At 45.8% G+C, this 18,965-nt stretch overlaps 1 protein-coding gene across 1 annotated transcript in view; it reads left to right on the top strand.

Annotated features, from left to right (window-relative positions):
• The window catches only part of LOC140429409 (protein limb expression 1 homolog), a 73,708-nt gene extending 60,382 nt beyond the window's left edge, over positions 1-13,326 (top strand). The window contains exons 4-6 of the mRNA XM_072516349.1: positions 4,596-4,691; positions 7,963-8,040; positions 9,181-13,326. Coding sequence (XP_072372450.1) covers positions 4,596-4,691; positions 7,963-8,040; positions 9,181-9,483 — 477 coding nt within the window. The 3' untranslated portion in view covers positions 9,484-13,326. The remainder of the gene's footprint in view (positions 1-4,595; positions 4,692-7,962; positions 8,041-9,180) is intronic.
• Positions 13,327-18,965: the final 5,639 nt, after the last annotated feature.

Here is an 18,965-nt window from a genome sequence, read left to right as displayed (position 1 = left end):
AATGGCCTCCTTCTGCACTGTAGGGATTCTATGATTCTATTGCTGTACATGCTGTGTTACAAAGCTGTTCGTTTCAAATGTGCCACATGTATCTGGGCAGTGAATTTCCTTGGAGTCTCTCCTGCTCTGCTGTCATAACTGGCAGGAACCCCACTTCCAGCTGATTTCCAGAGGAATGTGCCAGAGGCAGAACAAGCCCAAGGAATTCAGAGCAAAGTGTTTGGAAAGAGAAGACATTGACGTACATACATGACTTCTGACATGTGCAGCTAAAGAAATACAGATAGTTTGACCGAAAGTGAAAGGCAGCAATTTTCCACAACCCTTTTCCCCTGCACAGATCTCAACCTTCACTTAATCTCAAGTGTGAGAGGCTCATGAATTTTGTTTTAAAATCTCAGCATGTGGGGCCATGCTGAACTAATGATGAGTGTTTCTCATTTCCAAGTGCCTTGCTCACCAAAACAACCATTCATCATTCTGCAGCTCCTCTCTTGCCTGCTGGTCCTATTCAAGTGCAATTCCTGTGCTATTGGCGCACCCAAATCCTAACTGCTTATGCATCTTTCCTAACTCAATGGGCTAGATTTGTTGGATGCTGGGGTTTCCTGACCCACCACCAAAAAGTCAGCAAGGAACACAAATCGCTCCTGACTGTTGCCCCGCAGACATTTATCATTCTGTGGGGTATTAATTGGCTAGAGGCGGACCTTTCACCCCAATCTGGGGAGGAAGTATCACCTCAGAGAGCTACCAGCCATCTGATTGGCCAGCAGCTCTCTAGTCCCAGCATCACATTCAGTCCCCAACAAAGGAAAGTCAGGGGCGGGACAGTAGGGGAGTGCTGGCGGGCTTCTGGTGGGGACAGGGTTAGGAAGCCCTGAGGTAGAATGTTGAGGGCCTGGCTGAAGGTTGGTACGGGGGGAGAAACCCAGGAGGGCAAACTTCTGGAGTGCCCAATCAGGAAAGGGGGTCTTGTGAGTGAGGTAACACCCACGCTTCCTGCCGAAACAGGCTAAACTCTCAGACCTCTCCCCCAACCTCATCCCTGCATTCACCTGGTAACTTCCCCACACGGCTGGAGTGGGGGGGGGGGGGGGGGGGGTGGGGGGTGGGGGCGGTGAAATGGGGGACAGGGTTGATCCCCAAAATGTTGACTGCTGGGTAAAATGTCCCTCAATAGAGTCATTGTATATTCAAATTGGCTTCCCACTTCCTGTTGGCCAATTAATATCCATTTGAGGGCAGCTTTCTGCCCAACTGCAGTGTGGGCCAAATTTAATCCTTTCCAGTTAGTGGCGAGGGTTACACTGATGTTATCGGAGGTGGGTTAGGCCGAGGCTGGCCTGTCTGCCCTCATCCCAAAAGTGAGGGCAGTGATATGCCATCAATGAACACACGCCAAGTGGTGAACGTAACTGAGGCTTTAATAAACTAAACAGAAAGCCTCCTGGCCTCGGATCCTGAACTGAGGCAGCGGCGGAGACTAGCCACCTTTTTACCGAGCCCGGGGGAAGGCGGAGCCAGCAGGCAGTAGTTTACCACATTACATATAATACAGTGGCAGTTTACCACATTGCACAGATTATATACTACAGTGGTTCGGACCCAGCAGGGACAAGCCCAGGCATGTAACAGTACAACAGTACAATACAATACAGTGGTTTACCACAGGCAGGCAGTGTTCAATTAAGGGCCCCTTCCCACCCAGTGGCAGCCTGGGATGGGATTGTATTGTTAGAACTACAGAGGGGCCACAGAGAGAAGGCAGCCCCTGCGGCCTGAGCAATTTCCTCAGAGAGGTTTCTTCTCCGTTGCTTGAATATTTATTCTTATAATTTTTTTTTCACTGTGCTCCCTCAATGTTGCAGGGCCCCTGCCTGTGACAACAGTGCTCACCTGTCCTGGTGGTGTTGCTGAGGCTTCTGAACAGCTGGCCCTCTGCTTAGATTGGCAGCTCCTGGGGGTGCTGGCCATCCTGACTCGGGCAGCAATCTCAGCAGCAGCTACTTAATGAGTCTTGCTAAATTTCTGCCATTGTATATTACATGAGTGGCACTCATGTAACCAGTGGGTAGGCAAATATGCTGATTTATACTGTGCCAGAGTGAATCAGCAGACACAAGTCCCAATTCTGCATTGCAACAATGGAGATCAGCACTGCAAATTAAATTTCTTTTACTTCCTAATTTATTTCCCAATTCTGGCAATTATGTTATGACAGCAATATATATTTCAAATAAAAGTGGTGTTGCTGAATTTTTCTGAAGATTTCTCAAACTTTCACCATCGTGAAAATGCAAAATTATGCAAGCAGCTGCCTCCATTCCCATCCCGATATCAGGGAGAAAATTCTGCCTCAACAGTACACAGATGGAGTGAAACTCCTTCCTATTGAGAATGTATAACATTCTTAAAAGAAAATGGTATTATGGCTGCAGTTAACTTTCTCTTGAGGGAAATCTGTCGTTCAATGTCCGTTGATAGATATCTCACACTTGTCATGATATTCAAACACACACATCATGATAGACAGACCAACAGACCAATTAGCACACACATAACACGACAGCCAATCACAGACAAGAGCAGACACAGTATAAGACAGGAAACACGACACCTGGTGGCCAGTCCATCTGGAGACAGGACAAGGCCAGGACCTCATTAACAAGACACTCACACAGTCACCACGTGCTGAGTACCAAGACAGATCTGTAAATAACAAGTTGGAATAAAACTGCGTTGTACCAATCGCAACCGTGTTGGTTCATCTGTACCTCAGAGCACCCAACACCACAACACTGATGCACTCTATGCATTGGAAAGATTATGAATTGTAATGTATCAACAATTAATGCATCAGTGGTGAACAGCCAGTATGGCCGATGCTTCTAACAACATTGTCTGGTAATCTAGTCCCTCTTTTGTAGACGGCTTGTATATTTAGGGAAAATAGATTCATTCTCATGAGAGTGGTGCATCCTGAGCATTGCTAATTGCTGAGGCTGAGAAATGTACAGAGGCATGGCTACATATGAGTGAGTGCCAGTTGCTTCGTTTAGCAGCTGATCAGCCTGGCCTCCATTTGATTGACATTTTCCAATCCACCTCGTCTTCCTTTTCATAGAGTATTTATCAGCAAGGAACAACCAGTGCAGAACCTCAGAATAGTCTTTAGCAGTTGGAGCAGTCAGCAGTTGTCCACTCAAATGTACTTCTTATGTTACTTTAATTTCAAGAACCAGGCTATGGTCAATGAGGAGGGAAGCTCCACACTACATATTAAAGGGATATTTAAATATGATCTGCATGTGGTGGACAATATTTCAGGGAGCACATTGTGTGGTGAGGAACATTTCAACAGAGTTTGTAATGGGCAGGGTTTTTAACATTTTGATTCCCTAACCCTTTTCTCTTTTCCAGTCACCCCAAATCTGCCTAAAAATGTAAAGAGAAGGGAAATCTAGGGTTTTGCCTCTATATTTTTTTAGTAACTCATTGACTGTGTAATGATTTGGATGTAGCAGGATGCTATTAACTGCAAGTTCTTTTCCTTCTGGGGGTAAAATTACTCTCCATACGTAGCCCAAACTAGGGTAGAGTGAATCAGCAACCTGTTTCGCATTCTATCTGAATTTATTTCTACTGAAGTCAGAAAATAGTGTAGTAATGCAAAATGTTCCATGCCACAAAACCGAAATATCTTGCTGACCAACAACAGCACCAAGTGGCCCCAAAAACATGTACACGCAAATCATTGTCCTTGAATGCCAATGGGAATGCAAGCACAATGCACTAAATGCAGTGCTGCTACCCACTGTGCTACTGTGCCGCACTAAAGGGCACAGTTGCTTCACAGCTCCAGGGTCCCAGGTTCGATTCCTGGCTTGGGTCACTGTCTGTGTGGAGTCTACACATTCTCCCCATGTCTGGTTGGGTTTCCTCAGGTGCTCCGGTTTCCTCCCACAGCCCAAAGATGTGCAGGTTAGGTGGATTGGCCATGATCAATTGCCCATAGAGTCCAAAGAAAAAAGGTTGGGTTGGGGTTACTGCGTTCCAGGGATAGGGTGGAGGTGTGGGCTTAGGTAGGGTTCTCTTTCCACAGGCCGGTGCAGACTCGATGGGCTGATTGGCCTCCTTCTGCACTGTAGATTCTATGATTCTATGAAATGCTATAAGAACATAAGAACAATAGAAATAGGAGCAGAAGTAGGCCATTCGGCCCTTCAAACCTGTTCCACTATTCAATACGATCACGACTGATCTCCTACCTCAACTCAACTTTCTTGCACTATCCCCATATCTCTTAATCCCCCAGTATCCAAAATTCTATCACCATTTATATATTTTTTAAATGAGCTAGTTAGGTAGTTATAAATTCAACCAGATATTCTGATCACATTTATGAGACCACTTAAGTATCAGGTTTTTACACTGCTGCCTAGATTGTTTACTGTTTTCACTAAGACCTGTCTCATGCTCTTTACTCCCCTGGGTAACTCAGACGTGTTGAATGTCTTCAATGTTAACATTTTGATGGGGCAGATACCAAAAATTCTTAATTTTGTAACTTCCTTTGTTTAAATTTGCATAAGGGTAGCACAAATGATGCAGAGGATCCTACCACAAGCATCGGGGCTTATCACTATATGCTCGAGGCAAATAAAGGCAAAACAATGTTGGAATTCCAGGTAATTCGATCTTTGTCTTTCCTGTCTCATTTTTTTAAGCTCATTATGGCTGGTTCTCTTGACATTTGCCATTCCCAGAATACCTTTTCCTGAGCATAAAGAAAAATAGTGGAAGAGATCCAATACACTGGGTTTCTGCACTGTTACTTCACAGCGCCAGGGTCCCAGGTTCGATTCCCAGCTTGGCTCACTGTCTGTGCAGCGTCTGCACGTTCTCCCCGTGTTTTTGTGGGTTTCCTCCAGCTGCTCCGGTTTCCTCCCACAAGTCCCGAAAGATGTGCTTGTTAGGTGAATTGGACATTCTGAATTCTCCTTCTGTGTACCCGAACAGGCGCCGGAATGTGACGACGAGGGGCTTTTCACAGTAACTTCATTGCAGTGTTAATGTAAGCCTACTTGTGACAATAAAGATTATTATTATTATTTAGGAAGATTGGGATTGGTTTCTTTCAGATCAGTCGGCCCCTTATTCATCTGGCCTTTTTCTCTCTCTCCATGGACTGTGGATGGTTTCTATTTAATAATAATAGCTTATTGTCACAAGTAGGCTTCAATGAAGTTACTGTGAAAAGCCCATAGTCGCCACATTCCGGCGCCTGTTCGGGGAGGTCGGTTCGGGAATTGAACCCGCGCTGCTGCCTTGTTCTGCATTACAAGCAGCTATTTAATCCAGTGTGCTAAACCAGCCCCTTTGGTGGTATACCTCCTGTTAATTGTCTCAGCTGGGATCAGACACTTACCATGTGAATAAATTTGATTTGATTTGATTTATTATTGTCACATGTATTAGTATACAGTGAAAAGTATTGTTTCTTGCATGCTGTACAAACAATGCATACCGTACATAGGGAAGGAAGGAGAGACTGCAGAATATAATGTTACAGTCATAGCTGGGGTGTAGAGAAAAGATCAACTTAATACGAGGTAAGTCCATTCAAAAGTCTGATGGCAGTAGGGAAGAAGCTGTTCTTGAGTCGGTTGGTACGTGACCTAAAACTTTGGTATCTTTTTCCTGACGGAAGGAGGTGGAAGAGAGTATGTCCGGGGTGCGTGGGGTCCTTAATTATGCTGGCTGCCTTTCCGAGGCAGTGGGAATTGTAGACAGAGTCAATGGATGGGAGGCTGGTTTGCATGATGGACAGAGCTATATTCACGACCTTTTGTAGTTTCCTGCGGTCTTGGGTAGAGCAGGCTCCATACCAAGCTGTGATACAACCAGAAAAAATGCTTTCTATGGTGCATCTGTAGAAGTTGGTGAGAGTCGTAGCTGACATGCCAAATTTCCTTAGTCTTCTAAGTATAATCACATTGCTTACCGGTGTAACTTGTGAACACATCTACCTACATCAGCAGGAATTCATGTTGTTCAGCAACAGTACTGTGTATCCAAGTTCTTTGTGTACCAGCTTGTTAAATTATTCAACATTTGCTTAACTGTTAACTAGTTAAATGAATGGGAAAGAATTCAGTGACATGTTTGTGGTAGTCACCACTAGTTGTATTACATGCATTATGGCTCTGCCCCTATAGTAGAGGTACATGGATAAATCCCTGCCTGCTGGCTCTGCCCAGTAGGTGGCGTATATATGTGTGTGCCCGCCGGTGCTGCAGCCATTCTGGTTCCAGCTACAGGAGGCTCAATAAAGCCTCGATTATTCCACTACTCTTGTCTTTGTGATAATTGATAAGGAATCAATTTATTGAGCAAAGATGTTTTTAAAATGATGGATCTCCACATCAAGCCTGATCACCTGCAGCTGAGCCCTCAAGCAGCCAACGCTACGTCCGCCTTTGACCACTGGTTAGCCTGCTTTTAAAATTTATTTTTCTTCTTCAAATTTCTGCTTTACTAAATTCAATTCCAGGTATTTTATTTGCACCCCATGGCAATCAAAGGTATCTGGAAGATTTATTCTGGTGTGGCTGGGGTGAGGGTGGAGTACTGGAGTGAATTCGAGCTACCTCAACCTGCGGGCTATCTGGATTAATTTTCAATTCTTCAAGGTTCAGATGTTGAATCAATACTTCAACAATCTCTGCCTATTTAATGCCTTTTTTAAAACAGAGGAGCTTTTTAAAACAAAAGCTTGAATTATAAATGGAAAGAAAGTAAAAGGAGAAAAAGAAAGGGAAATGCAAAAACTTGAGTTTCAAAGAGCACAGGAGAAATTTGAAAGGAAAATCCATGAATTGCAGAGAGAAAAAGAAGCAAGAAAGTTTTATCTCGACAAAGCAAAGCTTAGGTTACGCAAATGGGAGCAACAGGGAAACTTGATGATGATTCAGATTTAACGCCTGGTGTTGGTCTGTAAGGAATATTCAACTGGTGCTTAAATTCATGTGGAAGAAATCCGCGAGCAGATTAACAAGAGGCAAAATAAATATTGTCAACATTTCTGTAGGGATGTAAATAGGAAGAGATTCGTAAAAACAGGTATGAGTCCATCAGAGGCAAGAGGGATGAAATTCTAATGCAGAATAAGGAAATGGCATTGATATTGAACAAATAGATTGTATCTGGCGTCACAGTGGAAAATACAAAAAAAAATCCAAATATAATAGTGAACAAGGAACTTAAAGAAATCAGTGTAAGTAAAGACAATACTGGGGGAATTAATAGAATAAAGTTGAGACCAAATCCCGCTCTTGAAACTTGCATCCTAAGGCTTTGAAAGAAATTGCTGCAGAGACAGTGGATACATTGATTTTTGACCTCCAGAATTCCTTAATTTCTAGAACAGTTCCAAAGGGGTGGAAGGTCGAAAATAATCCCACTATTTAAGAGAGACAAAGAGAGAACTATTGACCAGTTAACCTAACATCAACATTCTCTGGAGTTTAAAAGAATAGTAGGAAATCAAATTGAAACATACAACATTCGTAAGAGGCTAGAAAGGGTATGCTAAGAAAATTAGTTCCTTGGCTGAGAAATCTAGAACACGGGGTCACAGTTTCAGGATAAGTGTTAGCCATTTAAGACTGAGATGTGGAGAAATTTCTTCACTCAAAGTCTTGAGAAACTTTGCAATTATCTACCCCTGAGAGCTGTGGATATTGATTGATGGTGTATATTCAAGTCAGAGGTCTACAGATTTTTGGTTACTAAGAGAATTAAGGGATATGGGAATAGTGCAGGATGGTGGTATTGAAATAAAAGATCAGCCATGATCTTGTTGGATGGCACAGCAGGCTAAGAAGGCCGAACAGTCTACTCCAGCTCTTATGTTATTTTCTTATTTAAACAATACTTGTTATCTTCCTCCTTTTGCAGGAATTGATGACTGTCTTTCAACTGTTACACTGGAATGGAAGCTTGAAAATTCTGAGAGAAAGAAAGTGTTCCCGTCAGGTAATGTTTCAGCTACCAATCCTGGCACGAAGAAATGATTAGCTGCCGATGCTCATGCCACCAAACTGAACAGATTAGAGCTTAGCATGTCACTTCTTAAACCATTGGAACCTCAATATCCATTCTGCAAATAATGGGTATGATCAATAGCCGTTAACTGTCACTGTCTGTGCGGAGTCTGCACATCCTCCCCGTATGTGCGTGGGTTTCTTCCGGGTGCTCTGGTTTCCTCCCACGGTCCAAAGATGTGCAGGTTAGGTGGATTGGCCATGATAAATTGCCCTTAGTGTCCAAAATTGCCGTTAGTGTTGGGTGGGGTTACTGGGTTATGGGGATAGGGTAGAGGTGTTGACCTTGGGTAGGGTGCTCTTTCCAAGAGCCGGTGCAGACTCGATGGGCCGAATGGCTTCCTTCTGCACTGTAAATTCTATGCAACTTTAAATCATTATTCACTTCTGATTCACTCCCCGGTCAGTCTGGTGCTCTTTTACTGTGACCTCTGCTAATGTTCTTACCTCTGATTCAGCCCTTCAACTTTCTTTTTACTGTTGCATCCTTTCCCTGGTTTCTATCATCATCCCTTAACTGGTGAACAGCCCAGAACAATACATAGAATCATAGAATTTACTGTGCAGAAGGAGGCCATTTGGCCCATCGAGTCCACACTGGCCCTTGAAAGAACACCCTACTTAAGTCTACGCCTCCGCCTTATCCTTGTAACCCAGTAACCCCACCTCACCTTTCGACAATTTATCCTTATGTTGCTGCTACATCCAGCAAAGGATATATCTAAATGTGGCTCTCACATCTGTGCATACTTGTCACAATCTTCAGTACATAAAGTGGAGTTCAGTATCCTATTAGCACAGAATGCATGTTAAACTCAGAACAGTCATGAATAAAGTTTGGTATAATTGTTTATCAAAAAGACACTCAATGCAAAAGTGAAAAATGATACAATAATAACCACTTTATAAATAAATATTGTGAAACCTATATTGCTTTACATTAGAATCTATTATTATAAGCTGAATAATTTCAAAACATTCTAATTGATTTTTCTACCATGGGTGACAATGCCTACATTATATATCAAATGCACTATTTGCTGAAAGGGCCCTCTCTTTTTCATTTCCACAGGATGTAATTTCCTATTATTCCAAGCAATCTTTGGATGACTGTATGAGAAGTCAGATGGCACTAGATTGGATTTTGAAGGAGAAGAAGATGTCAGGAATTCTAGCTCAGGAACTCCAATCTTCCCTCAAAGGTCTAGAGAAGGCCAGGGAAACTGGCCATGAGTTGCGTTTCTACAAAGAAAAGAAAGAAATTCTGACACTTGCCCTCAGCCAGATCGGGTCAGGATTTGTTGGTGGCCAAATGTGTGAACAGAACATGTGTGATCCCAATTGGCTAGGATTGTGCACAAATTTAGAAACCTAGCACAATTCATTCAAGACAGGATTTTAAAAAAAATTCAGAGTACCCAATTCATTTTTTCTGAATAAAGGGGCAATTTAGCATGGCCAATCCACCTACCTGCACATCTTTGGGCTGTGGGGGTGAAACCCACGCAAACACGGGGAGAATGTGCAAATTCCACACGGACAGTGACCCAGAACCGGGATCGAACCTGGGACCTCGGCGCCATGAAGCAGAAGTGCTAACCACTGCGCCACTGTGCTGCCTGACCATTCAAGACAGAATTAATAGCTCTGATCAAGTGTGCTTTCCCTTTATAACTGCTTCACTCAATCTGGAACCGACACCTCGACTGACCCTGGAGACCATTATCTTTAGAAAACCTTGCAATTGCGACAGTAACATGCAAATGTCAGGAACACGTACAAGACTGTGTAATAATTAATCTAGGAATAATCTACTCAATGAAACCACCTAAGGCCTGGTATCCATATTATCAGATTCTACTCATATTATTTGCTTATGCCATAATATTTATATTATTATCATTATGGTTATAATACAATATTTATGCCATATATTGTCCAAACCTGATTCAGCGGTTCTCATTGCACAAAGCAGTTTTACAAGGTAAACAAAGATTCACATTGCATTCAGAATTCCACACCCAAGACGCAATTTAATGGCCTTATCATGCCCGATTTAGTGGCACGACCGCGAGATTCAACCTCACCTCACGAGACGTCGTGATCGGGATCTCGCTGTCACTGGGCGAGATGCAGATATGCATATTTAAATAAGCCATTATGCTCATGTAAGACGTAGGTTGGGTGCTGTGGGGAGGTCTGGAGGCTGCTTTGGGTCACTGAGATGGGTCGGGAGGTGGGGCTGCCTTTAAAATTGGTGCCCCGAACCGCGAATACTCTTCCTGCACTGGCAAGCTCAGCCCAAAACAACAGCCAAAACCGGACATAGAAATTTTTCCATTGAATCGTACCCCCAGTCTGTGCTTACCCTCTGCCTCAGCAACAGTTCGAATGCCACATGCACATCTTTTTCAAATTTCGCTTCACTTTTCCCTCAACCACCTATATAGTCCATGGTTAGGCCAGTATTTATTGGCCATCCCTAGTTGCCCTTCAGAAGATGGTGGTTAGCTGCCTTCTTGAATCGCTGCAGCCTATGTCATAGATTATCATAGATTATCATAGAATTTACAGTGCAGAAGGAGGCCATTCGGCCCATCAAGTCTGCACCGGCTCTTGGAAAGAGCACCCTACCCAAGGTCCACACCTCCACCCTATCACCTTAGCCCAGTAACCCCACCCAACACGAAGGGCAATTTTGGAGACTAAGGGCAATTTAGCATGGCCAATCCACATTACCTGCACATCTTTGGACTGTGGGAGGAAACCGGAGCACCCGGAGGATACCCACGCTCACACGGGGAGGATGTGCAGACTCCGCACCGGAATCGAACCTGGAACCCTGGAGCTGTGAAGCAATTGTGCTATCCACAATGCTACCGTGCTGCCCGCTGTGGTGTAGGTATACTTACTGTCCTGTTAGGGAGGGAATTCCAGGATTTTGCCCACGACATGGAAGAAACAGCAATATATTTCCAAGTCAGGGTATGTGACTTGGAGGGGAACATCCAGGTGAGGGGGAGGGGGTCCCAAGTATCTGCTGCTCTTTTCCTTCTAGACCGTAGTGATCGTGCATTTGGAAGGTGCTGTCTAAGGAACCTTGGTGAGTGACTGCAGTGCATCTTGAAGATGGTACACACTGCTGCCTCTTCGTTGGTGGTGGAGGGGTTGAATGTTTGTGGAAGGGGGAGCAATCTTTTGTGCTGCTTTGTTCTGGATGGTGTCAAGCTTCTTAAGTGTTGCTTAAGCTGCACTCATCCAGGCAAGTGGACAGTATTCCATTATACTCCTGACGTGTGCCTTGTAGATGATGGATAGGCTTTGGAGAGTCAGGAGGTGAGTTACTAGCCAAAGGGTCCCTAGACTTCGATCTGCTCTTGTCGCCACAGTATTAATATAGCTAGTCCAGTTCAGTTTCTGATCAATGGTAAGCCCAAGGATGTTGATTGTGGGGGATTCAACGATGTTAATGCCATTGAATGTCAAGGGGTGATGGCTAGATCCTCTCTTGTAGGAGATGGCCATTGCCTGGCACTTATGTGGCACAAAAGTTATGTGCCACGTTTCAGCCAAGCCTGGATATCGTCCAGGTGTTGATCCATTTGGGCATGGACTGCTTCATTATCTGAGGAGTCATGAATGGTGCTGAACATTGTGCAGTCATCTGCGAAGATCCCCACTCCTGACTTTATGATGGAAGCATTAATGAAGCAGGTGAAGATGGTTGGGCCTAGGACACTACCCTGAGGAAATCGGGCAGTGATGTCCAGGAGCTGAGATGATTGACCTCCAACCATCACAACCAACTTCCTTTGTGCCAGTCCTGAGCCTTTTTGCCAAAAAACAGAGTGGCATGGTTTATGACCTCACTCTGGCAGGGCAGGATCTCTTAGAGCTGGGAACTGGCTCCAAAGAGATCAGGGCGCCATCTTTGAAGCTCTGCAGCCAAATGGCCCCCAGTCCACATCACGGAGGTCTCGAGGCTCTCCCCTCACCTCCATCCCAACCATTCATTTCCAGCATACGTCTTCCCTCCCCACTCCACCCCCCTGACATTCATTGCTGATCTACCGTCCCAGTGACATTCAACGTTGGTATACCGCTTCCCGCCCACATCCCGTAAAATGTTTTTTTTTAAAAATTCTGTGTGAAAGCGGAACTGGTAGTTCCACACCAGTTTTCTTTGTGAGCCTGACACTTCACAAAATCCTGGGAAAATTCTGCCCTTGGAGTATTGTGTATAGTTATAATCCCTTGTACCTATGGAAGGTTATTAACCACCCTAAAGGAGGTGCAACAAAGGTTCACTAGATCAATTCCCTATGAGTAAAATTGTCTACTCTCGAGTTTAAAAGGGTGGCACGGCAGCAGTGGTTAGCACTATTGCTTCACAGCACCAGTGTCCCAGGTTCGATTCCCAGCTTAGGTCACTGTCTGTGGGGAGTCTGCATGTTCGCCCTGTATCTGCATTTATTTCCTCCGGGTGCTCCGGTTTCTTCCGACACGTCCTGAAAGACGTGCTTGTTAGGTAATTTTGACATTCTGAATTCACCCTCTGTGTACCCGAACAGGTACCGGAATGTGGCGACCAGGGGCTTTCACAGTAACTTCATTGCAGTGTTAATGTAAGCCTACTTGTGACAATAAAAGTTTTTTATTATTATTATAAAATAAAGGTGATCACATTGAAATATATGGTAATCTTAGCAACAGTGACTGGGTAGATACTGTGAGGTAATTTCCCTGACTGGAGAGTCTAGGACTAGGGGACTGTAATGTTGAACATTCACAGACTTCATTAGAAACACAAAAGGTATTTATTAATAAGAAGAACTGTACAGAGGCCAGCAGCCACTTGGCTGCCCCAGAGCAGCTCACCAGCTACACCAGTCCCCTACATGTCTTCTGCAGCAGAGAGGACTCCCTGGGGTTGTCATAATATACAGCAGTATATCATGGTGCAGACACGCACACTGATGGACACACAGCAAGACCAATCAACACACACAACACCGCAGCCAATCACCAGTTGAAGCAAACTCACTATAAAGACAGTTTTCACGCTCATTCGGGATGCAGCCTCTCAGAAGGACAGAGCTTACAGCTTACAGCACAGATCTTCACCATGTGCTGAGTGCATAGACTGGTTAGGACAGGCATAGGTCTTTAGTTTAATCTAACATCGTGTTAACCCACAGTGAAAGTATGTTCAACAGTTTCCAGCTTAATAAAATAGTGTTGTACTATTTTAAGTGTTGGTGACCTGCATGTGTTCCACGGATCCAGAACACCCAACACATCATGGTACCAGTAGTTGAGGGATGTTAGAACATAGAACATTACAGCGCAGTACAGGCCCTTCGGCCCTCGATGTTGCGCCGACCTGTGAAACCACTCTAAAGCCAATCTACACTATTCCCTTATCGTCCATATGTCTATCCAATGACCATTTAAATGCCCTTAGTGTTGGTGAGTCCACTACTGTTGCAGGAAGGGCATTCCACGCCCTTACTACTCTCTGAGTAAAGAACCAACCTCTGACATCTGTCCTATATCTATCTCCCCTCAATTTAAAGCTATGTCCCCTCATGCTAGCCATCACAATCCGAGGAAAAAGGCTCTCTCTGTCCACCCTATCTAATCCTCGGATCATCTTGTATGCCTCAATTAAGTCACCTCTTAATCTTCTTCTCTCTAACGAAAACAGCCTCAAGTCCCTCAGCCTTCCCTCATAAGTTCTTCCCTCCATACCAGGCAACATTCTGGTAAATCTCCTCTGCACCCTTTCCAATGCTTCCACATCCTTCCTATAATGCGGCGACCAGAATTGCACGCAATACTCCAAATGCGGCCGCACCAGAGTTTTGTACAGCTGCAACATGACCTCATGGCTCCGAAAATCAATCCCTCTACCAATAAAAGCTAACACATCGTACACCTTCTTAACAACCCTCTCAACCTGGGTGGCAACTTTCAGGGATCTATGTACATGGACACCGAGATCTCTCTGCTCATCCACACTGCCAAGAATCTTACCATTAGCCCAGTACTCTGCCTGATGTTCCTTCCAAAATGAATCACCTCACACTTTTCTGCATTAAACTCCATTTGCCACCTCACAGCCCAGCGCTGCAGCTTATATATGTCCCTCTGTAACTTGTAACGTCCTTCCGCACTGTCCACAACTCCACCGACTTTAGTGTCATCTGCAAATTTACTCACCCATCCTTCTACGCCCTCCTCCAGGTCATTTATAAAAATGACAAACAGCAGTGGCCCCAAAGCAGATCCTTGTGGTACACCACTAGTAACGGGACTCCAGTCTGAACATTTCCCATCAACCACCACACTTTGTCTTCTTCCAGCTAGCCAATTTCTGATCCAAACTGCTAAATCACCCTGAATCCCATGCCTCCATATTTTCTGCAGTAGCCTACCGTGGGGAACCTCATCAAACACTTTACCGAAATCCATATACACCACATCAACTGCTTCACCCTCGTCCATATGTTTGGTCACCTTCTCAAGGAACTCAATAAGGTTTGTGAGGCACGACCTACCCTTCACAATACCGTGTTGACTATCTCTAATCAAATTATTCCTTTCCAGATGATTATACATCCTATCTCTTATAAACCTTTTCAAGATTTTGCCCACAACAGAAGTAAGGCTCACTGGTCTACAGTTGCCGGGGTTGTCTCTACTTCCCTTCTTGAACAAGGGGACAACATTTGCTATCCTTCAGTCTTCTGGCCCTATTCCTGTAGACAAAGATGACTTAAAGATCAAAGCCAAAGGCTCACCAATCTCCTCCCTAGCTTCCCAGAGAATCCTAGGATAAATCCCATCTTGCCCAAGGGACTTATCTATTTTCACACTTTCCAGAATTGCTAACACCTCCTCCTTATGAACCTCAAGCCCTTCTAGTCTAGTAGCCTGAATCTCAGTATTCTCCTCGACAACATTGTCTTTTTCCTGTGTGAATAGTGATGAAAAGTATTCATTTAGCACCTCTTCTATCTCCTCATACACCACACACAACTTCCCACTACTGTCCTTGACTGGCCCATTCTTACCCTCGTCATTCTTTTATTCCTGCCATATCTATAGAAAGCTTTAGGGTTATCCTTGATCCTACCTGCCAAAGACTTCTCATGCCCCCTCCTGGCTCTTCTTAGCTCTCTCTTTAGGTCCTTCCTCGCTAACTTGTAACTCTCGAGCACCCTAATTGAACCTTCGTGTCTCATCTTTACATAAGCCTCCTTCTTCCTCTTGACAAGTGTTTCAACTGCTTTAGTAAACCATGGTTCCCTCGCTCGACCACTTCCTCCCTGCCTGACAGGTACATACTTATCAAGGACACGCATTAGCTGTTCCTTGAACAAGCTCCACATTTCCATTGTGCCCATGCCCTGCAGTTTTCCTCTCCATCCGATGCATCCTAAGTCTTGCCTCATCGCATCATAATTGCCTTTCCCCCAGATATAACTCTTGCCCTGCGGTATATACCTATCCCTTTCCATCACTAAAGTAAACGTAATGGAATTGTGGTCACTATCACCAAAGTGCTCACCTACCTCCAAATCTAACACCTGTCCTGGTTCATTACCCAGTACCAAATCCAATATGGCCTCGCCTCTAGTTGGCCTATCTACATACTGTGTCAGGAAACCCTCCTGCACACATTGGACCAAAACGGACCCATCTAAAGTACTCAAACTATAGCATTTCCAGTCAATTGACTAACAATGCCACCCCTCCCCCTTTTTTACCACCTTCCCTGAGCTTACTAAAATATCTAAACCCCAGCACCTGCAACAACCATTCCTGTCCCTGCTCTATCCATGTCTCCGAAATGGCCACAACATCAAAGTCCCAGGTACCAACCCATGCCGCAAGTCCACCCACCTTATTCCGGATGCTCCTGGCATTGAAGAAGACACATTTTAAACCACCTTCCTGCCTGCCGGTACACTCCTACAACTTTGAAACCTTACTCAAGACCTCACTACTCTCAACCCCCTATATGCTGGAGCTACAATTCAGGTTCCCAATCCCCTGCTGAACTGGTTTAAACCCTCCCGAAGAGCATTAGCAAATTTCCCCCCCAGGATATTGGTACCCCTCTGGTCCCAAGAAGTTAGAACTTCTTAGACCTACCTGCAAGTGATCTGCCTTCCACCAGCATACAGCCATCCTGCAAAATGGACAGCGTCCGCCCGCCGCCACCGCTCCACATCACCAGTAACCTAGGGGCCAACTGGAAGATATTCAAACAATGCTTCCAGCTCTACCTTGAAGCCACAGACCGGGAACCTGCCTCAGACACCAGGAAGATCGTTCTCTTCCTATCCACGGCCGGGGAACATGCCATCCACATTTTCAATTCTCTCACCTTTGCTGATGGTGAAGATAAATCAAAATTCAAGACGGTCCTCCTTAAGTTTGACAGTCCCTGCGACATCGAGGTGAATGAAAGTTTCGAGCGCTATGTATTCCAACAGCGTTTGCAGGGCAAGGATGAACCTTTCCAGTCCTTTCTCACCCACCTCCGCATCCTTGCGCAGTCCTGCAATTACGGGTCCACCTCCGACTCCATGATATGCGACCAGATCGTTTTCGGTGTTCAGTCGGATCCCCTACGCCAGCAGCTCCTCAAGGTAAAGCAGCTCACACTAGCGATTGCCATCAAGACCTGCGTGGTACATCAACACGCCACGCCACTAGTCGGTATTCCCACATTCAAGCGGCTGAAACGACACGACAGGGTCCCCACGAGGCAGAACGGGTCCAAGCAATCAAGCAACTCCAGGACCTCAGCCTGGATGAGGGCGGCCATTTTGCGCGCTTTTCGCGGACTCCCGCGCTTGTGCGCACCGAACGAGGGGACAGCGACGTCGACGAACATACTGCGCAGGTGCGCACCATGTATGACCGCACAGCGCATGCGCGATGGCGCAGCGAACGTACTGACGCTACAATGTGCGGCAACTGTGGCTCCACCCATTTAAAGCGGCAATGTCCTGCCAAATCCCGACGATGCCTGCAATGTGGCAAACTTGGCCACTATGCTGCTTTATGCAGATCAGCTCAGCCTGCCAACTCTCGTCGCTCCAGCCAGCCTCGCAGGGATGTCCGGGCCATTCAACACACGGTCACCGAGCCCGATTCGGACCTGCTACCCGATATTGACACCGAGGACCCGAAGGCGCCTTTTCGAGTCGGTATCATCACAAACAACAGGGTTTCCCCGAAGCAAAGAATCCAGCCTCTATCGGTATACAGCATCGATCCGGACGATGAGTGGTGTGCCACCCTTACGGTCAACCGGTCCCAATTACGATTCCGCCTGGACACCGGTGCCTCCGCCAATCTGACCTCCAAAGCCTTTGTGTCAAACCAGCCATCCTGCCATCAGCCTGCCAGCTATTAGATTATAATGGCAATGCCATTCCTTCCAGCGGCTCATGCCACCTTGAAGAGACGCACAGGTCACGCAAAGCCATCCTTCCCTTTGAAATCATGGGCGCCTCGAAAGCCTCCCTGCTTGGCGCGCAGGCATGCAAGCTGTTGAACCTCGTTCAGAGAGTTCACTCTCTCTCTCCTGCTGACGCGTCTGCCTTTCAGGACACTGACTTCAGGGTGCAGCTCGACACCATTATCAACCAGTACCATGACGTCTTCGAGGGCTCCCGTACACCTACAAGATTTTATTAAAACCGAATGCCACGCCTGTGGTGCACGCACCTCGCAGTGTCCCAGCACCCCTTAAGGACTGCCTCAAGCAGCAGCTGCAGGGCCTCCAGGACCAAGGAGTGATTTCCAAAGTCACGGAACCGACCGACTGGGTCAGCTCCATGGTATGTGTAAAAAAGCCTTCCGCCGAATTGAGACATTCCATTGATCCCAAGGATCTCAATCGCAATATTATGAGAGAGCACTATCCAATTCCCAAGCGCGAAGAGCTCACATGTGAGATGGCTCGCGCCAAGCTCTTTACCAAACTCGACGCCTCAAAAGGATTCTGGCAAATCCAGCTCGATGAATCCAGCAGGAAACTCTGCACGTTTAACACCCCCTTTGGATGATATTGTTACAACAGGATGCCGTTTGGGATCATCTCTGCATCAGAAGTGTTCCATAGGATTATGGAACAAATGATGGAAGGTATTGAAGGTGTTCGCGTCTATGTCGATGACATAATCATCTGGTCCACCACCCCGCAGGAGCATGTTAGTCGCCTCCAGCGCGTATTCAGACGTATACATGAGCATGGCCTCTGCCTCAACAGGGCCAAATGCTCTTTTGGTCAGACAGAACTAAAGTTCCTCGGGGACCATATCTCCCAATTGGGTATGCAGCCGGATGCGGACAAGGTAGCTGCCATCACAGCTATGAAAACACCCGAGGACCAGAAGGCGGTCCTCTGATTTCTGGGCATGGTCAATTTTTTAGGGAAATTCATCCCTAACCTCGCCTCTCATACCACGCCTCTCAGGAACCTGGCCAGGAAGACGACAGACTTCCAATGGCTCCCTGCCCACGAGCACGATTGGAGGGAACTCAAGGCAAAACTGACCACGGCCCCGGTCTTAGCCTTCTTTGATCCAGCAAAGGAGACCAAAATTTCGACCGATGCCAGCCAATCCGGCATTGGGGCAGTGCTCCTTCAACATGATGAGATCTCATCATGGGCCCCCGTTGCATATGCATCACGTGCGATGATCCCCATGGAGCAGCGCTACGCGCAGATAGAAAAGGAATGCCTGGGCCTTCTGACTGATGTTGTAAAATTTCACGATTATGTCTACGGACTTCCTCAATTCACCGTCGAGACCGCCCATCGCCCGCTGGTCA

This window comes from Scyliorhinus torazame, chromosome 9, assembly GCF_047496885.1.
Source record: "Scyliorhinus torazame isolate Kashiwa2021f chromosome 9, sScyTor2.1, whole genome shotgun sequence".
NCBI classification, from domain to species: Eukaryota; Metazoa; Chordata; class Chondrichthyes; order Carcharhiniformes; family Scyliorhinidae; genus Scyliorhinus; species Scyliorhinus torazame.
This window is presented reverse-complemented; position numbering and strand designations above follow the sequence as displayed.